General features: G+C 39.1%; 1 protein-coding gene, 1 long non-coding RNA gene and 1 pseudogene across 2 annotated transcripts; 1 reads left to right on the top strand and 2 right to left on the bottom strand.

Moving 5' to 3' along the window:
• Positions 1-643: 643 nt before the first annotated feature.
• On the bottom strand, positions 644-5,266 carry LOC148919138 (uncharacterized). Its single transcript, XR_016124969.1, has 6 exons — positions 5,146-5,266; positions 4,891-5,016; positions 4,570-4,752; positions 3,211-3,284; positions 1,992-2,322; positions 644-1,038 (listed from the first exon to the last, which is right to left on the bottom strand). It is a non-coding gene; the product is annotated as an uncharacterized LOC148919138 (long non-coding RNA).
• A 4,209-nt stretch (positions 5,267-9,475) lies between these two features.
• On the top strand, positions 9,476-18,054 carry LOC148919137 (dihydropyrimidinase-like). The gene is made up of 13 exons (XM_089048306.1): positions 9,476-9,780; positions 9,889-10,053; positions 11,845-11,896; positions 12,186-12,455; positions 12,558-12,769; positions 13,533-13,653; positions 14,301-14,388; positions 14,491-14,569; positions 15,044-15,131; positions 15,233-15,273; positions 15,379-15,431; positions 15,522-15,678; positions 17,698-18,054. The coding sequence occupies exons 1-13, from the start codon at positions 9,688-9,690 to the stop codon at positions 17,887-17,889; spliced, it is 1,611 nt and encodes a 536-aa protein (XP_088904432.1). The 5' UTR covers positions 9,476-9,687; the 3' UTR covers positions 17,890-18,054.
• A 4,910-nt stretch (positions 18,055-22,964) lies between these two features.
• On the bottom strand, positions 22,965-25,146 carry LOC148919136 (uncharacterized; annotated as a pseudogene).
• Between the last annotated feature and the right edge of the window lie 1,773 nt (positions 25,147-26,919).

Raw genomic sequence — 26,919 nt, 5'->3', positions numbered from 1 at the left:
GGCCAAATGAGTAGACGAGCCTTGCAAAGTTTTATAGAGCAATGCATCAAGATTTAGCTTAAAGGTCTTGTCAAAATTTTGGGCAGCATATACCTTACTTTTAAGGCTTGCCAACTCGTCAAAAATTTCAAGAAGTTCACAAGAGCAAGTTCTCCCAACCAAGCATATATATAAGATGTAATGAATTACAACATGCCTCAAGCATTCAGAAATTAATGCAAGTTCCAAAGTGGTTCAAGAGTACATTACAAAGTCATAATGACATAGTCGTTAGATTATCCGAAAAGTACACACCATCGCAAAAACAAGGTTACACATGCCGGAGATTAGTACATCCTATGGTATCAAGAAAGATGGAAGCTGTGCACCAAGCCAACTGACTAAGCCAAAGAAAACAACCTGTGAAATAAAAGGAGGCAGACGCTGAAGATGCGGCAGCTATGTCGCATGTTCCGAGAAGAGGATGAGTAGGAGGCAAAGATCGCTTAAGGTGCAGGCAAAGGCGGCAGCTATGTTGGATGTTCCAAGAAGAGGAGAAGTAGAAGGCAGCACGCTGGAAGATGCAAGGTAGCGCCGACAGAATGTCGCATGTTCCGAGAAGAGAATGAGTAGGAGGCAAGATCGCTGAAGGTGCAGTGGCGCTGCCGGCAGCTATGTTGGATGTTCCGAGAAAAGGATGAGTATGAGGCAGCACTGCTAGAAGGAGCAGGGCATTGTCTACCCCTGCATCGGATGTCCCAAGAACATAGGGGCTATGGGAATCATGCCGCCATGCGCTATTGCTAAAGCCAAGGGGAACACTCTGCGCATGCAGACAATCTTAGGAAAAGTCACAGAGGAGGAATTTCCCGAACCATAATGATACAAACGCAGCAAGACAACACTGGCTCTTCGCCTACTGCAACATCTTCACAAGCATTCTTGAGCAATGGAGGGGCCTTCCCCTCTTCAATTTATCATCCGTTGAATAAAGGTGGCCACTAATAATTGACGACGGGTTAGTGGATGCCATGGCAGATCTTGACAAGCAATGAATCCCTGCAAGAATTGCCAACAAAGAATACGCTGAAAAAACGGCAAAGCATAAAGCTAGTTCTCTGTGTTAAAGCCAAGCAATCTCCACACTAGCATGCAAGCCATATGAACTTTACAAGCCAAGCAAAGCAAGCTATCTCATGCCAAGCGAAATGCATAAACAAAAAAAATATTTTTGAAGCATCATGCAATCTATTACTCGAGCTCATGATAAGCAAATCTCCCATTCCATGCTCAATCAATCATTCCAATGCACTTTTTCACAAAGCAAGTGCTACAACTGAGCACTATTTACCTCTATAGTAACCTTTTCACAAAATGAAATACCTACGAGTTACACAAAGATCCTTGCAGACTCCATCATACACATGTTTATGTCTATCCCTATAAAGCCAAAAATAAACAGCTACCCGTGACCAAATTCTAAGCTCAAAAAATAAAATAAAAGAAACCAATGGTGCTTTCTCAAGCTTTCAATAGCCTCTAATCCTATGCATTAATCATACGATGACATAAGCATGCGCCGTGATGGCATATAGTTCAACAACAAAAAGCGGTCAAGAACGCAAAGCACACGCAAAATATACGCCAAGGTGGGCAAGTCAAACTCAGACAAAGGAAACACTTAAGCAAATACCCAAGGTATACAATTTATCCATGGTGTTTAAATTTTCAAGCAATTCCTATGACAAGCAAATTCTTCCTCAAAATGCAAAAGGATCTGTATTGCAGAGCATGCACTCTATCAATTTCTATTTTCACAACATGGGAGAAAAGTCCAAATTTATTCAAGCATGCGAAAAACAAGCCTAGGCCAAGATATCAGTCTATATGTATTCCTACAGAGTTAAAAAGAAAGACCTGAGATTCCAAAGTGAACGAGCAAAGCCCATGGGCATGAAGAGCCCAACAAGCCCCTCGATAGATTCAGAAATTGCAAAAAGGAAAGGGCATACCTTGTCAATCACCTCAAAGGACGACCTCAAATGCACCAAGAAAGAAGGAAGGTTGGTGCCGAAGAAGGGCAGTAGGTGCCGGGAGAAGGGTAGTTGGTGCTAAAAGAATATCGTATCTTCTATTTCACGTTACCATCTCCTTCATCACCATTGTTGATCTCAATATTTATGCAACCAGCTGACCCATCATTGCAATTATCCGCATGTTTTTCTGCGCAGACTTTGGCACCATCATTATTTTCAGGCATACTTAAGAATTGGTTTTTTTGAAGATGGATACTTCGGCAACTAATACTTGCAAGAACTTCTTCTCATGGCCATACGACAACTCCTGAAAATCACAAGCTTTATTCATGCAATTGCACTACAGCAAAATTTAAAGCTTTTCAGACAAAACATCATGCGAAAGGCTTATGAGGCTTAAGAGAATCCATCATAGCAAACAGCACATGCAAACTCCAAATGACTTGGGGGCTTCATGTCAAGCAAAAGAGAGAGACAAGAACTCCTGAAGCTGTTGTAAATTTCAATTTTCCTCTTGGAGGAAAGCAAACTGCTTGTTACTTATCCGAGGAAAACAAGTCAGATGAATCTCTTCCAAAGAACTCGCTTAGCCTTTTCCTTCTCATCTTCACCACTTCTTCCAAAAATCTTCCTTGAAGCAAGTTAAAAAAAAAATAAATAAAATTTACAAGCAGCCTCTACTTTGTTTCTAATTCGAGTAAGCCAAAGAGAATATAACCCAACTCACAACCAATTGCTGACCGCAACAAGCTGACTTGAGGGCTTCATGCCAAGCAAATTCAAGGAAGGACACCGTGTCATCCAAACAAGCAAACCCATCTACCTTTTTTGCCACACAGTATAAATCATCTCTTTGATTACAACAAGCCTAGATAATCTTGCATTATGGTGAGAAACATTTTTCTATTTCCCCTTTTTGAAACAAGCCAAGTTACATTCTTCCAACTCCTACTCTACAAGCAAAGAATTTTTGGCGCTTGCCTTATTTCAAATCTTCTTAGCCCCTGTTTCAAACATTATGCTAGTAAAATTTATCCCACAAAGCAACAGCTCAACAAACTCATCACATCTTTGGAAGAAAACTCAAAACGGCCTCAAGAACTAGCTTGTTCTCTTTCTCACCCAAAGTCCCTCCGATCAAGCAATTCGAATCTTTCATAAACCTCCATATTGCAAGTCAAGATGAAAAACTCACCTTTATTCTATCAAGATCCCAGCAAATCAGTAAGAAGATGGCATTCCTCATGCTTTGGAACCTCTCAATCAAGCCTCAAAAAGAAACAAGGGAGTACGCTGATCAGCCTAAGGAACTAGTAAATGTAAAGGGGTGCAGGAAGTAGAATCGCTATTAAAGCATAATGTTTTCCAAAGACAAGTTGCAAGAGACCAAGACTCACTTTCATGCTATCAAATTAGACTTCATGCTTTATCATGTCATTGAGCTTTTAAAACAAGAGAATATGTTAGCCAAAATCAGACTGAAAGGTACTCATACACAAACGGATGTGCTGAAGCATAATTTTCAAAGTGCAAGCAAACTCATCTATCAAGCATTTGACAAAATTCACAAGGTATGATACCAATTCACATACCAAGAAATTTCATTTCATTCAAGCATTCCAAGCAATTCGGACATTTCAAGCAAATTGAAGAACTCATGCTCTTGCGACAATACCATTCCACTTCATGCTCTCACAACAATATTGCTCAAGAACATGCTCTAGCAATACTCAGATCAGCACTCAATACCAACAGAAAGGACATGCTAAATTCCCAAGCAAAAGCAACATGCCAAGCAAAACTTATACACAAGCTTTCCAACCATCCTAGCTAGAATATCCCACCTTTAGAAAATCACTATAAATCAAGCTTACAACCAACAAATCCCAGACTTTCCAGATTAGAATTAGACATATCAAGCTTCATTTTCCCAAAATTTCGTTACATTTCGAGCTAGGGAAGCATGTCAAACAGATTTCTAAGACAGCCCACACAGCAGAAACTGTACAGCTCCAGCACCTTAACCCTTACTTTGAAATTTCACCGAAAATTTATTTTTTCTTCAAGTGATGCAAAACCAATTCCAACATAACCATTGAGAAGTCCATTTTTATATCTCAAAAGCTCCAACTCAGATTCGAAAAGAAACATTTCAAAAGTTCAAAAAGCAGCCGGCAAGCTACTTTGAGATATTTTGACAAACACTTGGCATGCATACCCAAGTGAGCTTGTATAACTCTTGTTTATCACCAAGCTAGAATCCTAAATCAAAAGCTCAACCTTAGAATTTGATTTCTAGTTCACAAATTCTGGGAAATACAGAGGAACTCAAGCATTCACACAGAAGACAAGCATGCAACAAAGGCATCAACATCAACTCATGAACATGCTTTAGAAAAATGGAGGTAGAGAGCACTAGAATGGGTGGATGATCCTCAATTTTGGATATGTTATAGACAACATATAATTTCAAGCAAATTTTGTGAAGCAAGCGCAATCATACGAGTATCATAAGTTAAAGACATATGCAGAAGAAAAATCTGCAAAAACTCACCAGCCATGGATGAATGCAGAAGTTGCAAACCAGCTTTGAGGTATCAGAAAATTTCAAAAAATTCTGCAAATTTTACTGGCTATAGTACTCGAGCAGATGAACAACTTTGATTGAGGAAGTTTTCTGATCCGAGCTTCCAAAATATGACTTATGTACTGATGCACAATACCCACGGGTTTGGGTCTTGAAGAAGAAGAAGAAAGAAGAGAATGAGAGAAAATCAGAAAATAAAGCACATCATGCCAAGTTCAGCCTTTTTATATACAAAAAAGAGGTCAGAGCAAGATTAAAGTAAGAAGAGGAAAAGGTAGAAACCCATACCAACAGTTTTGTTCACACGGAAATTGGCACCCTTCCAGCAACTCGAGCAAATCAAAGAAAAGGGAATCCCAGAAGATTAGTGCGAGCCCTTCCTTGCTAGCACCCACGTTGTAAGCACTCACGTTGCTGCAATAACAAAATAGGTCAAAAGAGGGTTTGATGCTTGACAACCAAAACAAAGGGCAATATTCATGGATGACGGGAACCCAACAAATTCCTCAATAAATCCAAGAGAAAGCTAGAGAAGGGACATACCTTGCTAAAATCCCAACGGGTGACTTTGAATATACCAAGAAGGGAGCGAAATTGAGAATCATAGAGGAAAACCCGCACAAAAAGGTCCCTTCTAGCAACGGCAGAAGGGCTTCTTCAAGGGAGAAGGGTCAAGGGGTTGAAATCGACTTGGCTCTTTTCCCAATGGAGGCAGATGTTTTCCACTTGATCTTACTCTCTCACTCAGCTTTGAGCTGGGGGAACAAGGGAAAACGAAGAGAAGAAAAGTAGGAAGAAGTTGGATCTGGTGCAAGAAAAGGGAAGAGAAAGAAAGAAAATAATAAAAAAGAAAGGAGGAAGGCGTTTGGCATTGGGAAATCAGCAAATAACATGGGCCAATTATGACACGTCGTCATTTTGCACGCGGGAAGAAGAGAAGTTCTCTACAAATACAAATCTGATTTTTTGGGTCGGGTTTAATTATTCGCCCATTCCAAAGACTCCCCTGCTTCAAATATCCTTCCAAAGCACCTGCCATGTTTTCAAACATCCTTCCAGCACATGCCCTATTTCAAGCATTCTTCCAATATCTAGCCATAATGTCACATGATATCACCTTCATTGAAGTTTTGTCCTCTAAATTCAAAGTGTTCGGAGGCTGGTGCTTAAAATCAAACACAATGGTGAATCCAAGCTTATTGCATCCGCAACTCTAAGATTGGATCCCCACTATCCACTAGCACGTCCGCCATCACAAATGACATCCACCATGCTAAATGTCCCAAAAGCCATATTAAACCATGCTACCTTAGCCAAAACCAAGCATCCAAGCATGCAAGCCAAAATCAAGCATACACGCCAATACCAAGTATCAAGCCAAAATCAAGCATACATGCCAATGCTAAGCATCAAGCCAAATACCAAATATACAAGTCAAAGCAAATCATGCAAGCCAAAATCAAGCATACATAACTAATATTAGATACACAAGTCAATGCAACTCTTGCAAACCACAATCATGCAAAATCGCTCTCTAGTCACTCAAGCAAATAAATCATGCGAGCTAAGTAGTTATCTTGAGCTAATCCACCAAGCATTTTCTTCTATATCATGCCACAAAATAAGGTCAACTCTTGGTAACTCTAGTAAGTGACCTCCAAAATTATAGTGTCTAGGAAAGTTCTTCAAGGCAACACCCTGGTGTTTAAGAAGGATTGGGTTTTAAGCTGGACCATTGTGACCCTCCAACCTTCCTTAAAAGACGGCTATGTAATTTCAGAGACTCTTAACCTGTTATCCTTGAGTTGCTCCTAAACCCATGCCATGCCATGCCACGGTAATTTATTTTGGGCTGAAAATTGACTATTCGGACCATTTCAATACACATTCATGGCCCTAATAATCAAGGGGGCTAATGTTGAGGCCTAAAATATTCACGATTCGGCCCAAATAAATTCTCGGCCCAATGCGATGCTTTACCAAGAAGAAACCCGATTTGGGCATGTGAAAGTTCATCATATGCGCTTGCACACATGCCACGCCAAACGACACGCCACGCTAAGCAAGGAATTATCATTCCGCACCTAATCACGCCACAAGCCTAAGTGGGCCCAAGCCACTCAAATGCCCGGGGCTTGCTTGAGTGGGTTGTGGTATGGATGGTAATAAATTGTCATGAGGCCTATTGATGGACCAAGAAATGGAGGTTCCGTTGCTTGGGAGCCTCGTAACCTGCCCATTTCTTAGGCCCAAACATATGGGTGAGCACAAAAAGGGGAAAATAGTCCAACCAAAAGCCCAGTCAAAATGACCCACTAAAACTAACCCAAATAGCCTAATATTTGATAGGGGTGGCCCATTTGTTTAAGGGGCTGATTTCCTATCATAGAAAATAGAGGTAGCAAACAACTAAAAAACCCCATCTATTGGCTGAAGGATAAAGCCATAAAGAAGCCATGGAAGATCACATTGGTCGATGAGAAGGAAGAAACAAGTTTCAAAGCAAAAGAAACATGCAAGGACCCAAGGGAATATTAGCATGTAAGCTGCCAGGAAGAGAAGCACCCTTCAGACTCAAGCATGTGCATCTCATTAATGGAGTCCCCACTGTGCAGCAAGGGAAAGGAGAGCCTTGAGCTCCCAAAACCCCTGATTTTGTGCAAAGGAACAGAGAAGATTTCACCAAAAAAGGATGATTGAAGGGATGAAGGGAGAAAGGAAGGGAAAGACTTGACAAAATGGGATGGAAACCATTAGGGTTTCTTGAAAATGTCACTTCCAAATGCGGCTATAAATTGAGGCCTCTTCAACCCAACAAAAGCAATCCACAACTATAGAGCAAAGGCTTCCTCTCATACTTGCAAAAACCAGCAATTTCGTGCACTATTCATCTTCCTCCATTTTCTTCTTCTCGACAAGTGCCAGAAGAACATAGTTCTTCCCTTTTCTCTTCCTAGCCACATATGTTTGAAAACCTCTTCTTCCTCACCTTAAACACTCCTTTTTCTCCCTAGGAAGCCATATTTCCTTTTTGGTGCTCAACTCATGCTAATTTTGCTCCCATGCCACAAGCCCCTCATGCCAAACTCAAAAGTTTATCTGTAAGCATGACGAAATTACCTGTAAGCTGCCATTATTTTGGTGGTGAAGATAACCAAAATACTTCCTAAGGCTCTACTGCCTTTTCGAGGTATTTTGGGGCTTAATTTTCGAACTCAGGCTCAAGGGGCAATTTCTTCCATTTTGCCCTTTACGGCAGCCCAGAGTAGCTTAAGAAAAAAAGCCCCTTACACTTATCCACGATGCTTTTCTATTACTGTCTTGCTAAACACAATGACGGTATTTATTTATTATGTCGTTGTTTTACGGTCGTCTTTTTTCATTTTTGTAGTAGTGATTGCATTCATAATTCATGCATAAAGACCATCAGCCACAAAGGCCAATACAAAATACAAAGAACCAAATAGGGAAGAGTCCACCTACAACACAATAATCTCAAGGGGTTAATAAAAAAATGGAAGAGCCCACCTACAACACCAAGCGCACAAGGTGTAGCCCCACTCATACATAGAGCCACATAAATTGGAGCACAAAATCCACAAGCCTCGACAAATCAGGCAAAGGCCTCAAGGCAAAAACTACAACTACAACTACAACCTTTTAACTCTCACAAGTAAAACCTACAAGTAGAGACTCCAAACACGCAGAAAACTCAAAAAGAGTTGATATATTTATTACAACTCAAAAAACTGCAACACACAACAAGAAAATAAAAGCGGATATGACATCACGTTGTCCCCAAGGCAACCAAACAACCAAAAAACTCAATCAAGGCCGCCAAGCATCAAAGTTGAACTAAAAAAAGGGTAAAAGGCTCAATGAGGGGAAGGGTGGGAGGAGGGCCAGTGAAAAGCTTGAGGGGATGGGCGAGGGGTGGAAGGGAGGGGGGAGAGAAAGGGAGGGAAAGGGGCGGAGAGAAAATGATATTGGAAGGGAGGAGGGGAAGAAAGGAGAAGGGTGGAGAGATGGAGGCCACCAACCCCCTAATGGGGACAACGACTGAAACTTTTCTCAGCTTAGGTTTCCTCTCTTAGTTCTTGCTAGTGGATTACTTCCTAACTTGCTATAGTATGTGATAGCTAATAACTCGGTCAACTATTCCTAATTGTTGGACGATTTAAAAACAAATCGAGTGGTGAAGCTACCATACACACTATGATACATTTACCTACAAGTAATGGGAATAAGAAGAAAAAGGAGGATTTTCATTCTCGACTTCTCCTACGTTTAGTTACACATGCGGAATCATTTAATATGAATGTCCCACCTTAAAATTATTAATCAAATGTCCAAAAATCATGAATCGGATAAACTAGGCTGTTCTTGTTGATATGATTCTCATCCTTTATTTATCACATTCATTTTCATTTTATTACCACCACATATAGGTAAACATGCCATGAGGATGAATGAATTGAAAATTACATAGAATTCTAAAATGACAGAAGTTAGATTTCCATCATTTCAATTTCTAGCAATTAAAGATTTCAGTGTTTGAATTTATGTATGTTGAATTTTGTAAATGACACTATGAAAATTGTGAAATAACGCATATTTTGGGGGAAATTAAATTCGGGAATTTAATGTCCAAATTTTCATGATTACACCGGTCATTTAATAAATTCCGCATTTAAGTAGCCAAACAAGAGAATTGTCAATTTTTCCTTTTAAATTTCTGATTTTTAGATAAATTCCGAGTTATTTTTCATCATCCAGACGGAGGGTAAAAGAGAAAATGTTGGGGAAGGGGAGGAAAGCTAAAGCGTTGTGGAGTTGTTTGGAGAAAAGCAAAACAACAATTGAGATGGGCAGCACACACAAATTAGTTTGTGAAACAAAGACCTTAGAGAATCTCCAAAGGTCGACCAAAAAAAGAGAAGAAAAGTCTAAAGATTTGAAAAGTATAAGGCCCCAAAGGGCGCTCAAAGTCAAGAAGAGACTTTCAAGAGAGAGAGATCCACTCCCGCATTTCCAGACTTCCAGGATTGAATTGAAGTGGAGTGAAGTTTTTAAAGCATCCAATCCATGGCGTCCAGCTACAGTCCTCAACGCCTCCTCCCTCTGTTATCTCTCATCCTTCTTCTCTTCGCCTTTTGTTCCATCTCAGAATCAGGCCAGGTCTCCTCGATTCACTCTCCACCTTCTGTTTGGTTCCCGAGAAAAAAAAAATAAAAAACAAAAAGTCTTACAGTCTTTTGATTATTTTGTTATTTCAACGTGTGTCAGTTTTGCGATGCTGGAATTGGACATGGCGAGTCGTGTGGCGTTTCTTCGTCTTCGTCGACCAAGTTGTTGATCAAAGGCGGAACTGTAGTGAATGCTCATGACATGGAGGTCGCTGATGTTTTTGTGGAGGATGGAATCATTGTTGCTGTTAGGCCTAATATTAAGGTGCAATATTTCAATCTCTGTTTTCTTTATTCTGTATTTTTTGTCAAAATTGGATGAATTTCATTGGTATGTTGTAGTTGAGCTTGCTGGTCATTGATTTTCTAAATCTTTAACCACTATTTTCTTTTTCCAAATATTTTTGTTTCTGCAAATGGGGTGGACGTTCTAGTTTTAGTTACTAAAAGTGGCTCGTAACTTCTTAAGTAACAAGCTGATATTGGAGGTCTAGTTATAACTTGTAGATAGGATATTGAGATTGGTAGGTTTGATGTATATGCTTGGGGGCCTTAGGGGCAGTGAAGGATGTGGGTTTTGCATTTTCTGTAGTTTTCCAATCCGTGCGGACCTGTTTCCTACTAGTTTCTTTACTAGTTCTGGACTACTGGAGCAATGCAATCCTCTGCCCCCATTTCTTTTCCAACTGATAATACAATTCGTAAACGTGATTATAGGATGAGTTTTTAGGGTAAATTCATCTCAATCAGTTTTATGGTGTGGGATTTAGGCACAGTGGATATGGTTATCTCTTTTCTTCCCTTCAGACTCTTGTTATTTTTGGAGAAATTTGAGGGGGTTTTGTCTGGAAGGTAGTTGAAAAGATTATTTAAATTTTGGTGCAAGGTTAGTTCCTCCCTATGTTCTAAGTTCTTTGTCGATGTGCTTTAATATTGGATTGCCAATTGATGTTGTGTTAAAGAGAATATAGAAGTGTATATAAGGGGCAAGGCAGCTCTTATTAAGAGTTTCATCCTGAGGTTTTCCAATCAAATCCATGCAAAAGGAGTGCCTAAGATGTGATTGAGATTTTCTTGTGGATGAAATGTATGCGGTGTTGATTTTGGCATTAGCGAGGATGCTTTGGCAAAAGTATATTTTCAAAAGAATCATTTCATGATGAGGATGAGGCCTGCAGACGTGGTTAGTTATATGGTCTGGTCTATTGTAAAACCTCACTGGTTCCAAAGCTTGCAGATTAGTCCTGATACTTGTGGCAGAGTATCCTGATACTTGTGGCAGAGTATCCTGATACTTGCCTTTTTCTTTTATGTAAAATAATCATGGATATTTTTGATCTCTTGCATAAACTTAAGATGGTGGTCTAGGAAGCATGGATGTCTATGACCAGGAGATACCTATAGATAAATTCATTTTTATGTAGAATTGACGAGGACAAACTATAATTCTAGTCACACCTATATATTAATTAAGTTTAAGTTGACTTTTAACTTTTGTATATATAATGAGATTTTTTTATATAAAGCCAATGTCAAAATATATGTATAATAGACAACTTTTATGACCAATCTTTGGTTCGTGCAAATCATTCTCCTGTAAATTAGTGTTCGAGAGAACATTAAAACTGATGATTTTCAAACTATTTTCAGTTACAATATCATAAAATTAGAGAATGGAATACAATACTTCCAAAATCTCATAAATTGTGAAATTATTAGTACAACCCCACTAACTCTAGAATTTGGAGAAAAACTTTGGTTGCTGAAGATAAATCTTATATCCATTTGAATGAAATAGTAATTGCGCTTGCAATATCACAGAAAATGAAGTGCTCTGTATCCAATTTTGGGGGTATATATTTATTGAAATGAAAGTGTAATGGTCTTGATCTAAATTACTCAGAGCGATGTAGAGAATGTTATCCATCTAAATCACTTTTTCATTTGTGCTGAGTTCTTTATCTCCTATTTACTCTTTGTATTATCTTTTATTTCTTTATGCTCTACTTGATTTGATGTCATATTACCGTCTTTTAAAAAAAAATGCCATTGGCAGGTTGGTGATGATGTTACTGTGCTTGATGCCACTGGAAAGTTTGTCATGCCAGGTTAGTTTCATACTACACCTATGTGATAGGTTACTGCAGCTTTTAACTATTCGGAGTCGGGGGAGTCTATAATAAGGGACACAATGTGCAAGTCAGGATCACAATACTGTTTTCTGCACAGGCTTCACCTTTTGAGGTCTATCATGTTGTTCAAGCTTTTCTTGTTATGTATATTGGTATTTGGATTTCTATTCTTCATTATTAAATATCCCCTAATAGTGAAATATGACTGTCATTCTTTAGGGGCCAATCTGTGTTCTCTAAACTTTAATTTGTTTGACATTAACAGGAGGCATTGATCCTCATACCCACCTAGACATGGAGTTCATGGGTTCAGGAACCATTGATGATTTCTTCAGTGGTCAGGCTGCAGCGTTAGCTGGTGGAACAACAATGCACATCGACTTTGTTATACCAGTTAATGGAAGTTTATTGTCAGGATTAGAAGCTTATGAAAAAAAGTCTAAGAAGTCCTGCATGGATTATGGTTTCCATATGGCAATTACAAAATGGGATGAAGTTGTTTCAAAAGAAATGGAAATAATGGTCAATGAGAAAGGTTAGTCTATGTATTTCCAGGTTTTATTGAGTGAGCTTAATTGTTGGCCATCCTAAGTTTTATGAAATTTATTTGTATTTATAATTTGTGAACTTAATTCAGGTATAAACTCTTTCAAGTTTTTCATGGCATACAAGGGGTCTTTTATGATCAATGATGAGCTTCTGCTACAAGCATTCAAAAAGTGCAAGTCTCTTGGTGCGTTAGCTATGGTTCATGCGGAAAATGGAGATGCTGTATATGAAGGACAGAGAAGAATGATAGAACTTGGTATTACTGGTCCAGAGGGACATGCTCTTTCAAGGCCCCCAGTGGTAATTATAGAAATAGATTCATGGTGCATACATAACTTGGATAAGATGAAAGCGTGGTTTTTTTTTAAATCCTATTGTGCAAACATAACTTTGATATTAATTAGTAATTATTAAATGCGCATTTGTTATGCTGTAATATTTAATGCCTCTATGCATTGCCCTGTAGCAATCTTAACATAATAGTTATTAATCTTACAATTCAATAGTACTTTATATTCCATATCTACCTGTTATGAATATTTTATTTTTATTTATCAGTCCCTATTTTTATGGGTAAACTTTCTTCTGCAATCATGACATAGATATGGTAGCAATCCTAATTCTGGGTGAGGCTCTTGTTTCTTTCTTTGAAACTAAGAAGATGTTCTCATTCTTACTATATTGGAAAAACTAATTAAAACTTTCTTTGAGATTGAGGAAAGATGCCCATCCAGTTATGCTGTTTTCATGTTATCAGGTTGAACTTTTGTAAAAGAGTTCGGTTTTGTGGCCCTCACTGTTTAAGAAAGACTACAACAAGTAGGATACATGCTTCTAATCTCATCCCCTTTCCAGCTGAATGCAAAGTATGATTGTCTAAAATTTGGTCCTTTAGTAATGAATATGCAATTATTTAGGCAGGTATCTTTTTATGCTGATGTCATATTAATGGAAATTCATTTGTTATATTTGTTCTGTTGTTCTTTAAATGATCTAATAGTTATTTGCAAGTATGTTAATGAGCATATGATCAATGTCCGATTCAACTTAAATAACAATGCAGCTGGAAGGAGAAGCAACTGCTCGAGCAATTAAACTCGCAGGTTTTGTGAACACTCCCCTCTATGTAGTTCACGTGATGAGCATTGATGCTATGGAAGAAATTTCTAAAGCTCGCAAATCAGGTTCTTTGTGTTTTACATTTCTTGCTCTGCTGTTAAATTTATTGGTCAGCAGGACTATGATTTTTTCTTTTTTCGATGGGGGACTATCTTGTTATTGATAACTAGAATTTCTTCTATTTCATTTGTTTGTTTATTTAGTTACAATATGTGTAAATAAGCAATAAACTCTCCTTTTTTCTCAGAACTATACATTAATTGCCTAAGTAAATAGCTTCGGTAGTTGGTCTTGGTATACAACAAATTCATTCTCTAACATTACCGTGTCATGTCGGAATCATGTTCAACCACCCTTTCCCAAGGTTCCAAAAATTTTGATTTGTTGAAGTGGCGTCACAAAGAATACGCTGCAAGAGTTTATGATAACCAGCCAGAGTGCATTTTAGCAACTGCAAAGAATTTCTTATCTAATTGTCGATTCATGGTAGCATAGAGACCAAAAAGCTCAAACGAAGGCTAATAGAAAGAACACAATGAACAAACTGTAAAAGAAACTTATAGACAGACTTCCACAAATACGTGTATTAATAAAGATAGATGAAGCTGATTAAGATGGCATATAAACTCTAGACATTTTTCAGGACAGTATCCTGTTTCTTTTTTACCTATCATTTTGGGAAGGGAAAAAAAATGACTCTCTTAAACTGCAGGGCTGAAGGTTATTGGAGAACCAGTAGTTTCTGGGTTAGTGCTGAATGATTCTTGGCTTTGGGATCCTGACTTTATCACTGCCGCTAAGTAGGAGGCTGCACTTTTTGTTAGTCTTCTTTATTGAATTTTTTCAATGTTCTGTCAGTCAAATAGAGCCATGTTAAGTATAGCCGTCTTCTGAAAATTCAGGTATGTCATGAGTCCCCCTATAAGGGCCGCAGGACATGGCATAGCCCTTCAAGCTGCTCTTTCAATGGGAACTCTGCAGGTGTCTCTCTTATTCAACCTTATTTAAGAATTATACAAGAATTATCTGATTTGGTCCATATTGCTTCTTGGTACTGCAATGATTTATTTCATAGCTTTGAAAGGATGGGGAGAACTAGTAAGGAGTTACTGTAAATGATGAGACAAGTTTATGGTTATCCATTGTATTCAGAACTAGACTTTGATCAAACATGACGGGACATATACTATTCAGCTGCCTAAACTTTTGTTTTTTTCATAGCTTTAAAAGGATGGGGACAACTACTAAGGAGTTATTGTAAATGGAGACAAGTTTATGGTTGTCCCTTGACATTGTATTCAGAACCAGATTTTGATCAAACATGATGGGATATATACTATTCAGCTGCCTAAACTTTTGTTTTTTGTGTGCGTGGATAATTTAGCTACCTGAACTTAATGGTGAACATATTTGTTTTAAGAAAGTATAGATTGACCTAGATTTTGCAATGTGCAGCTTGTAGGAACCGATCATTGTACCTTCAACTCAACACAGAAAGCTCTTGGAATTGATGATTTCCAGAAAATTCCAAATGGTGTCAATGGTAGTTACAGAAATGGTCTTTGATTTTGTTCAACAAGATATATGCTCTGTTTTCTATGCCAATTTCAATTTCTAATACTTAACACGGCAACTGGAAATTAGGTATTGAGGAGAGGATGCATCTTGTATGGGATACAATGGTGGTAAGCTGCCATAAAATTCCTGCTCATCCCCTAAATAAGCAGCTTATATTAGAATCAGTGTTTTGGATAATCTTTATTTTTTTAAATTTCTGTGCATACTTTCAGGAATCTGGTCAAATTTCTGTTACTGACTATGTCCGGGTGACAAGTACTGAATGGTATTCTTGCAGCAAATTGTGTTTACTATAAACTCCCATTATGCTGCCTAAAGTACGTTATAATGATTTCAACGTCCACAAAATTTTCAGTGCTAGGATTTTCAATATATATCCGAGGAAGGGAGCAATTCGTGCCGGTTCTGATGCAGATATAATTATACTCAATCCGAACTCAAGCTTTGAAATAAGTGCCAAGTCCCACCACTCTAGATCTGATACCAATGTCTATGAGGGATGGAGAGGGAAGGTAATATTTGTCACATAAAGGATTTTATTTTTCCATAAGATAGTATGTTATTACTATACAATTAGGAAGCTACTGCTCCCTCTTTGGGGACACCTTGGTGGCTATGATCTACAGACATGGCTGAGAAAAAACCAAAAATGAGATGAGGTGTCTGAAATGACATATATTATATGTGTGTGTATTATATGCATTCCCAGATAATGGATACTATTAAATGTTATTTGAAACAAATTGTTTGATGTCAAACCCATATGTGATACAACGAATTTGATATTGAACTGATTCTGTATCTAGCAACCTAAATGGCCTTTAAAATTAGAATTGGTCATTTTGGAATTAGTTTTATCTGGGATTGTGGATTTTAATTTAATACTTACTTTTAGTAGCCAAAAAACTATTTTTTAACATAAGTTCTCCTTCGTTAAAAAGATTCATATAGGTAGAATAGAAAAGAGCATTATTAAAATTTTGAAGTCCCATAAAGGAATAATGTTGGATCAAAATAAGTAAAACAATTGCTGTAGGAGTTTGATATAGACTAAGTAACACTAAAGTGCAATTATAGCTTTCAAAATCTACATGGTAATCATAATATATTGGAGAACATGATTTATTGAAGAAAATTATCGATTTAGATAATAGTTAATATGTCAAAGTTCAAATCCCGCTTTTATTTATTTATTATTTATGTTTGAATAATGAAATGTATATGTGGATTTTATTAACATATCGAATTAATATTTTTTTCTTTCTAAAGTTAAATTAAACAATTTACACTAAAAGCTCCGATCCAATTCACTCCTTTCAGATTTACATTACACCTAAGATGCTTGACTTAGTAAGTATAGTTAGGCTGCTCTTAGCCAAAATTTAGACAGCATCATATTCATCAAAATAAGAAGAGAATACAATGTTAATTTCAAGAATTGGCTGGTTAACTTATGCAAAGCAGCGAGTGTTTATTCTGTTTATATTTCTAATTTTCAGTCTATATGAGGCATATAAGAATTATCGGTGGCATTAATACACTTTTATTTTACATTTTAATGCATTATATGATTGGACATGACCATGACATCCTACTTTTCTTTTGTCTTCTATTTTATTCTATCACTGCAAATAACAACCACTTCAAAAAGATATTGAATATTAGGAACGTTGGTCTTCTCATATGCAACATTTTTGATGTAGCAGGAATAGACACTTCCTAAGGTTTTTCCAATTTGACTAGAATTTTGCTATTTTCTTTTACGAAATTCTATGTTTCCTTTAGCCTAAGGATTTTTCGCTTATTTCTGCCCCTTTTTCTCAAAAAAGGATGTTTAGCGTATTTAAATGGTGTTCTGAAGATAGATTTGGTTCTTTTCTGCTACCATTATTCTTGGTATTTTATTGGTGAATCAACAAGGTTGGTACCATAGTTTTGACCTTGCTTTATTCCTTGAGGAAGTCCAAAAGGGGAGAGCCCATTATCTTCTATATATAATAGCCATCCTCACCCTCTCATCGGAACTCTCTTCGATTCACTCTCTCAAAAGGCTCTCATGCCTCAATGTAAATATAACACTCATTACATAGTGAAAACCGACGTGGATGTAGCACGAATTCGGTGAGCCATGATAAATCTCATGTGTTCTTGGTGTGATTATGTGATTCACAGTTTTTAAGTTCTATTCACAGTATTTTCATGGGAGAATCAACAGGTTCCAAAGAAGATTGTGGATTGTTATATCTTTTTTTATTGTAGTTATATGCTTCCCTGTATCATCCTTCTAATTCTTTGCCCCCGTGTGTGGTATTTTCCCCTCAAACTTCTCTCCAGTTTGTACATACACAACAAAATATACTTGCATTCATGAAGTTTCATTCTTATACGTGTCTGTGTGGATTGAGCTTGTACAAAGCCTGTGTAATACTGTGCATGCATTCATGTTGCATTTTTATGGCATGCCAGACATTAAAAGTTCATATTACATTTTTTCTGGGAAAGGTTGAAGTGACAATGTTCTATTTTCGCAGGGAAAGGTTGAAGTGACCATTTCTGGTGGAAGGGTTGTTTGGTTAAATGATGAGCTGAAGGTTTTTCCTGGTTCTGGCAAGTACGTAGAAATGCGACCTTTCAGTTATCTTTTCAATGGAATTGGCAAGGCAGATGAAAAGTATCTATCTTCTCTTAAAGCCCCTGTAAAGCGTTTTAGAGCCACCACTTAAAAAGCTCAGGTACTTCTTTCCTTTTCGACTAAACTTGAGGTGTAAATGGACATGATGCTCCTGTATATATGGCAAATGGTTTGAATAATAAGATCAAAGTTTCTATTTTTGTTGTACCATGTATGTGAATTCACTTTAAAGTCAATAAATAATATTCTTGTTGCAGTTTGCAGTTGGCAATTTATTTGAATGGATGAGTTTATATTAACCAACTTCACTCGTGTCATAACTTTGTTAATGATATAGGCCGTTGACGATGTGTTACATTTGTTTAATGTAAGTGTTGGATTGCCTTAATTGAAGGCTCGTTTTGTTGGCTTCATTTGAGGCTGGTTTTTTGTAGAGCATAATATTAGGAGAAGTGATTTGTTGGTTTTCTAATATAAACATGTATGCACTCTATTGACCAGGAACACAATACCGTGATCTTCTTATTCTTCTAACTTTTATTTCCAACTTGATTTCATGGCATTGTGCTACTAAGACCCAATGCAGCTGCCCATCACGCCACCTTTCTCAGTCTCTCTTTTCAGCCATCACTTGCCACAACCGTTCTCTCTCCCTCTGATTCAACACTGGTTTCCATTTTCTTTACAGTGCTTTCTTCCTAAAATCACTGGTTCTGAGAGAAGCACGAAATGTGAGCTCACATTTCTCAGCATTGTTTTTTTGAATAGAAACATTTTTATTCAAATTGAAAGGATCAAAACAAGGGCATTTAGATCACAGATCACAGATAAAAAGAAAACACTAGCCGGAGAAACAAACACAAGGCCACTCAACACAGAACTAAACAACCAAACATAAACAACCCCTTAAGATTCTACAGCCGGCAGATTACGCATAATTGAAGGATAGGATATATCCTTAAAAGCAAGGGAAGTTGATGCCCAAAGGGCAGCCCAAAACTTCACTCTATCCCATAACTCTACCACTTCCACTCCCTTATAAACCTCGAAGATTCTCCTATTACGTTCCAGCCATAGGTTCCAAACCACTGCTTGCATCAGACAACCCCAGAGAATTTTAGCTTTCTTTCCCCTTCCCAAAGCATCAAATCTGATGGAAAAAAGTTCAAAGCAGCCTTCTAGTATCACCCACACCACGTCAACTTCCTTCAGTAACGTCTCCCACAACTTTAGAGAGAAAGGGCAGTGAAGAAGTAGATGGTCCACACTCTCCCCTGCCATATTACATAAAGCACACCAGTGAGGGCTCAGGTACAAATAGGGGCAGCGTCTCTGTAGTGTATCACCTGTATTTAGTTTTCCCAACACCGCTTACCACACAAAGATCTTAACTTTCGGAGGAGTTTTGGCCTTCCAAATTTGAGTGTACAGAGAGAAGATCTCCCCCTCACCCCTATTCTGAATATGAGAACAGAGAGAATGACATGAGAATAGATCGGAGGGGTCAAGCTTCCATCTTCTCTTATCCAATCTGGAATTGATCAACCTCACACCCTCCAATAAATCCAATAGTCTAGCTGCCTCCTCTATCTCCAGTTCGTTGAGATTCCTCCTGAAACCAAAATCCCAACTGAGAGGGAACCCATCCGAGCCCGTAAAAGAGGAAATATTGTGGTTTTGCTTCCTGGACAGATTGAAAAGTCTTGGAAACACCTCTTTCAAAAGTCCGCCTCGACTCCAGTAGTCCTCCCAAAATCTGACCCTAACTTCACACCCTACCACGAAAACACAGCCTTGAAGAAACAAATTATAGCCTCTAGAAATGTCTCTCCAAGGCCTGCGACAAGTTCCCCAAATCGCAGGTTTAGCATCCCACCTATTTGTATCCATTCCATAAATACTTCTGATCACTTTATGCCAAAGAGCGTGAGGTTCGATAGGAAGCCTCCACAACCATTTAGCCTGTAACGTTGTACTTCTAGCCCTCAACGAACCCACCCCTAACCCTCCACAGAATTTTGCTTTACCCACAACCTCCCAACACACAGCGTGGTTTTTTTCCCCATCCAAACCTTCCCACAAGAAGTCCCTCATAAGCTTCTCGATTCTATTGGCTACTCCGATGGGAATCCTGAAAAGGGACATGTAGTAAATCGGAATACTACACAACACTGCCTGAATCATTGTGAGTCTTCCCTCTTTGGATAAGCATGCTCTCTTCCATTTTTGTAATCTATTCTCCACCTTTTCCACAACGGGATCCCAGAACTTGATCGCCCTTGGGTTCCCGCCTAGGGGAAGACCCAAATACGACATAGGCCCAGCCCCCACATCGCATCCCCAAGCCCCTGCCAGCTCATTCACCAGCCCGTCGTCAAGATTAATGCCAACTAGGGAACATTTCGATTTGTTAATTCTCATACCCGACACAAAACAAAACAATTCCAGAATCTGTAGGAGATTATTCCAGTATTCTTCTTTATCCTCTAAGAAAAAAATGGTATCATCGGCGAACTGAAGGTGGGAAACCTCCACCCTCTCGTGCCCTGAAAAAAGTCCATGAACCTCATCAGCATCTTGAGCTATCTCCATAATTCTGCTTAACACATCTATCACCAAAGTGAACAGGAAAGGGGAGAGCGGGTCTCCTTGTCTCAGACCCCTTGAGGCTCTAAATTTACCCCTTGGTCTTCCATTAATCATCATCGAGAAATTAGCCGTCTCGAGGCATCCCCGAATCCAGCTTCTCCATCTGTCCCCAAAGCCTTTCCTTATCATAACTTCATCCACGAATCTCCATTCCACATGGTCGTAGGCTTTCTCAAAGTCAATTTTGAACACCATTCCAGATTTATTTAGCCTTCGACACTCCTCCAGCACCTCGTTGGCAATCAAGGCAGCATCCAAAATCTGCTTACCCCTCACAAAAGCACCCTGATAACTAGATATTGTGCTCCCCAAAACTTCCCTCAATCTAGACGCCAAGACTTTCGGCACAATTTTATACAAACTTGTCACTAGGCTGATAGGTCGAAAATCACTAACTTTGATGGATTCCTTCTTTTTGGGAATGAGGCAAATAAATGTCTCATTTGTGATTGCATTGATTATGCCACAATTGAAGAAGTCCAACATGACTTTCATAAGATCCTCTTTCACAACATCCCAGCAAGATTGAAAAAGAAGCATGGAAAACCCATCTGGACCTGGCGATTTATCTGACCCACAGTCAAAAACCGCCCTTTTAACCTCCTCCTCTTCAAAGGGTCTGTCCAGTCATTCAGCCTCCTCAACGTTAATTGCATTCCAATTCAAGCCTTCCAAGCACCACCCCGCCTCTGTGTTGCTGCTATATAGATTTTTGAAGAAGTTAATGATCTCCAGTTCAATTTCCCCCTCGCTGACAACCACACTAGAGCCCTCTACTTCCAACTTCTAAATAAAGTTCCTATTCCTTCTGCCACTTGCTATACGATGAAAAAACTTAGTATTGCTGTCCCCATCTCTTGCCCACTGAATTTTCCCCTTTTGTCTCCACTTCACCTCCTCTTTGTGAACTAAATCACTCACCAAAAGGTATAAATCTTCCTTTTCTTTTCTCAGAATATTATCTAACCCGCCCTGCCCTTCCATCAAATCAAGAGCCTACGCCTCTTTCTTTGCAGAGACCAAATCCCCAAATACTTCTTTATTCCAATCCTTCAATTTCTATTTTAGAGTCCTCAGCCTTCTAGAGAATTTGTAGCCCTCCCACCTGTTAATTTGATCTTCCCCTCACCACTATTTGAATTTCTTCTTGAATTCCGGATGTTCAAGCCACATATTCTCAAAACGGAAAGGGTGGGGACCCTATTTCACATTAGAAGTGTCCAACTGGATGAGACAGTGATCAGAAATAACTTTTGCCAACGCCGTATGTTTAACTTGGGGGAAAGAATCTTCCCAAGCTTCAGAAAAGAGGAATCTATTAAGTTTTATGCACACTGCGTTTTCTCTAAAATTAGACCATGTAAAGGAAGCATTCAAGAGACTTGGGTCTCGCAGATTTGTGTCGTTGATAAAATCATTGAAATTCTTCATACTACTTGTCATCATTCCCCCGTTAGATTTCTCATATACAAACCTAACCATGTTAAAATCCCCCCCAATACACCACTTATTACCACACAAGCCGAACAACCCCGCTAATTCCTCCCAAAATCTTCTTCTATCCCTAGGATGACAAGGGCCACAAATACCTGATAGCCACCAATTCACCCCAGAAGCATCCAAAATTCTTATAGAGATAGAGAATTCCCCAATTTCATAGTCCGAAATGGAGATAGTTTGAGAATTCCACATCACCACAATCCCGCCAGACCTACCCCTTGAAGGGGCGTACACCCACTCTTTGAATCTAGACCCCCAAACACCAGCTGCAAGTCTTCTATCAAAAACTTATTTCTTAGTCTCCTGCAAAATAACAATATCTAGATTTACACGTAACAACTGCTCCTTCACCCCCACCCTTTTCCTCTTGCTCCCGAGACCTCTCACATTCCAAGATACAATCTTCATTGACTGAACTTAGCCTCCCTCTTAAGCAAATTAGACTGCACACTATCCACTTCTGGTCCGACCCTAGTCAAACTCCGTTTCCCCTTCCTGCTAGATTCACCATTTGATCGGCTAGATCTCGAAAGACAACCAAGTGATAACTGTTTCCTAATGGGAACCATCGTGAGGTTCAACTTGGCCAAAATCCAGGAATGTTTATCCTCACCCAGCCTCTTTCTTCTGTTGCAACTCACTAATTCCGTTTCTTTAGTCGTCTCCCCCGCCATCCCCCCAACGTCATCCCCTTCAATATCTTGTGAATTCAAAGGCACGACTTCGTCGCCTCTTCCATACCTGGCACCCTATCGTTGTCGTCGTCGTTGCCTCCCCCACAAATTATATCCTCCAGCCCACCATGACCCTTCAAGACTACCCCTTCAGTCTGCCCATTCAGAATTCCAGCGACGGACCCGTCGCCGCATTCAATTACATCAATTTTCTCCTCCACCTCAAATGGAAGATCATCCTCCTCTATCCAACTGAAACAATTGATCTACCATCTACAGAGTCGCAAGATTCATCCCCCTGCCTTGCTTTAGCCACAGTAGCAAACTCCCTTCCGTGTCTAGGTCGCACATCCTAAGTGAAGGAGACGCATCGTCTTCTAGATAAGAGTCCTCCTTCCATTTAAAGAACTAAACTTGGATCTAAATCTGATTTCATGTTGAGCAGGTCCAGCCCAACTTCCAATCCCCTGGAAGTTAGGTATTGGGTCCCGAATACCTCCAGGCCCCAGAATTAGATAAGGAATGAATTACAGGATTGGGCTTACAAGTAGTTTCCGAAACAAGCCCAATTTTTGGGCCTACATTAATAGCCCATGCACAGGGTTTTTTAACCACCATCGTGGTTGACTTCCTGACGAGATCTTCTGGGAATTGACGAATTTCTATAGTTGGCACCAGCTGTGGAGCCTGCGACCCTGATAATCTGTCGATCCCACAGATCCCACTTCCGCATTCCAACGTTTTAGCTGCCAAACTGCAGTGATCCTTCTCGGTACCTTCAAAGTTCCGCTTCTCGATGTGATTGCCCCATTCCCCCCCCACGTGGGGTGTGAGAGTCTCCCTTGAATTGACAAGCCACATTGAACCGCCACTGTCGTTCGGTTTCTGGCCACCTGCCAATTTAGGCGAAGGGAGCCGGGAGTTGGTTGGCCTAATTGCAGGAGATATAGGTCTGATCTTCACAAAATAGCTCTCTAAACCTTCAATGATAATCACAATCTCATGAAGAAATCCGACGTGATTTTTCCTGGTTTTGATTCTTGCTTCGAATAGATACTTGAAGCTCTTCGTCCTCTGGTCCAATTCAATCAGCCCCCCACATTCATTCCCTATACGTTCAAAGAAGTCTTTTCTCCACCAGTACATAGGGATACCGGAGACCCCAAGCCAGCCTCCATACCTAACAATTTTATGGATATTATTTTCCAGACCACGTTTCCAACTATATAAAAGTAGGGACATTTTAAAAACCAAAAGGAGAGAGAAAATTTTAAAAGAAGAAAATACAAAACGCCTTATTTATTTTTAGATTTCTAATCCAATACATTCGTACGCCTGATTGAAATGAGTTTTTTTTTTTTGAAAAGCTTTGCTTTTTCCAAAGTGAAATTTTTTTTATGTCTAACACCTAAAAAACCTATAAAAGTACATCTGTTTGTCCCTCCACCGCCAGCTTACCAGTGCTACTAACTCTCATAGCCTCCGCTTTACTTTCACAAACGAAGAAAGCCTTGTTAACCTGATATGGAAATAGCTCAACATCTTTATCTAACCAGCTTGTTAGGGCCGACCTGATACATTCCAAGATTGATGTAGAACTTGCCTCTCACAGGCCACCACCCAACTCCAGTTCGATTTCCCGACCGTGGTGTTGTTCTCAGTAGCCGTACTTGCTGGCCTATTCTCACTTTCTACCACCTCCTTGTAAGTTTTGCCCACCTCTTTACCTCTACCACACGATACAGTACAATCAGTTTCAGCCGATGGGATGATCCTGTTCGAGTTGATTCTCCCTGTCAATATGACCTCTAAGTTTTCTTTCATTAAGGCCCATCCAAAGTTGTTTCGACCCTGAGGAACAACCACTGACCTAACTACGCCATGTACGCACTTCGTCAGACGCATGTGAAGGCCCTTTCCATTATTAAGCTTTTCCACCCACACTTGATAAGAATCTCCCTTGTATTGTCGGAAAAATCTCTATTCTTTATTTTCCAAAAGTGCCTGCAACTCTTTGACCAGCCAGTTCACACACCGAAGGTCAAGAGAAACATGGAACACACGTGCTCTAATCTTCTCTGTAATCAAGATTGACCCTCCATAGGAGAGGTCATCAACCTTGACTCAGGAATTCCTTTGCTTCAGTATTAAAAAACCTGGGCACATGTCTTACACTCACCGCTCCCCCTCCCACTTTCTCTCTCTCTCACCATACTTCCAAAAGGTAATGTTTCCTATGCAACTTGTGCTGGCTAGGATGTAAAACCGATCTCAGAAACATATATTAGTCTCATGTTATGGCACTGCCTACATTTCTTAGCATTGTTTCATAATATGGAGTTTAACCAACAGCCCCATCATTAGCCTACTGCATCTTTCCCATTTTTTTGATCCATCAAGCGAATGCATCTTTAGCTATCATTGGTATTCTTTCATGTCCAAAAGGAAAAGGGATGTCTGGGAGCTGTTTCCTTGGATCCGAAAGAGAGTACTTGGGTTCTTCCAATAACTAAGCAGTATATCATGACTGAATCTAACTGGGTTTTGTGGTGGTGGAGGAATTGGATTGGAAAAGAGAGGGCCCTGAGCATTTTTGTTGATATGGGTTGTCTAGTTGGGCCTTAATTATATTTGGGCAAAGCCCTTACCATGGAAGTTGAAGCCCTAAAAGAACAAACTTCCAAGGACCATAGAGAAGAACTCCTTTGAAGGACCTCAAATCTTCACAATGAGGAATATAAGAGGAAGCAGCCTTAAAAGTTTATTAGAGCTGTAGCAAAGAGAGTTCGAATATCCGATCCTGAATTTGGAATACATTAGATGATGAGCGTACTTTGGATTTTGTTAGGCCTCGTCAAGTTCAATTGATAATTGCTACTGGAGTCTTTGACGTTATTTAAGTTAGGGGTATTTCTTAAGAAAAGAAGAAGATGAAGTTTTCTTGGTAAACATTGTCTGCCTGCAAAGAAACTGAATTATATTTCTGTTCTTGTTATTGTTTATTCTTTGAATCCGTAACGTATGATTGAGAAAGACTTATTTTCCATGACTGCTTGAACCTTGTTACACTGCTGCCACCACATTCGTGTTTACAGCTGTTATTTGGCCTTTGATATCAATTTGTTATTTATTTTTTTATGAGGCCTTGAATCAAATCATGTCTAACGGTGGTGAGAGGTCTTGAAGGAGATGAGAGGAAGAGAGTCAGACAGGAGTGTAAGAGTCAGTTACAAACACTTAAGTAGAGATTTTAGAATTGAACAAAAGGTTTAAATACTTGAGATAGATGACATATTGTACGCGGCAGCAATGAAGATTATGGAGAGTTTGCTTCTGGGCATCCTTGTGGGCTTCAGTTTCTTTAGATTTTTGAGGACTGGTCCTTTTGGGAGGCTGTTGCTAATTAGTTTTGTTTCCGTTGGCTTCGGTTTGTTGATTGTTTAGTTGGCTGAAGTCTTGGGTACATCTTGTCCCCTGTGCAGCTGTGCTGTACATTCTAATGTACCTTTCGTTTTTTATCGAAAACAAAATGTCATGGCCATTTCACAACTTTTTTTAACTAGGGTTTCTCTTAAGTTACATTGTTGTAATCGTTCCGCAAAAATTTTGGACAATTGAATAAAGGTGCAGCAGTTTTGCTTCTCTCTAGGTTTTTGTGGTGCAACCTAATCTTAGGTGTGTTGCAAGGCCTCTAGGAGTGATTCCTAGAACCCTATTGCTGTGATGCTGCTAGTGGTTTATATCCTTTTTTTACAATTTTCGCTTCTCGTTTCATAAAATCCATATGGATCTCACTTAACAGTCTTACAGCAATGGGAATACCTAATTTAAACAAAGAGGAGCCTTTCTGCATACTATTCCTCTTTGCTCTTTATCAGTTTTGGGATCAAAGCCTGGTTGAGGTCAATTTTACATAATGAGGAAGGGATTTTAAGGGAAGATTCTGTAAATGAACGAGATGAGATGATGTTCCACATATTGAGCAACTTAGGCACTGAACTCTCAAATTGACAACATGGATACTGAAAGTCTTCAATCCACTGATGATTCAGCAGGCTAAGAACAAATAAGCAGCCAAAGTTCAGGAATTCAAGGTTTGAAGGTTAAAGGTCGAAGTTGAAGTCAAAGCTACATAGAGGTTTCTAAGTCATCACTTATCCTTAGGAAAGGTAAGTAAGACTTAGAGGCTCTTTCATATTCAGTAGTTATTTAGATGCATTATGCATGTCTACATGTTCATTCTTAAATTAATGCATATTTCTAAATGTACATTGGATTGGATTTTAAGTCTGGGCTTT

Source organism: Prunus mume, linkage group LG3 (assembly GCF_029339155.1).
Source record: "Prunus mume cultivar Tortuosa linkage group LG3, ASM2933915v1, whole genome shotgun sequence".
Taxonomy (NCBI): domain Eukaryota; kingdom Viridiplantae; phylum Streptophyta; class Magnoliopsida; order Rosales; family Rosaceae; genus Prunus; species Prunus mume.
This window is presented reverse-complemented; position numbering and strand designations above follow the sequence as displayed.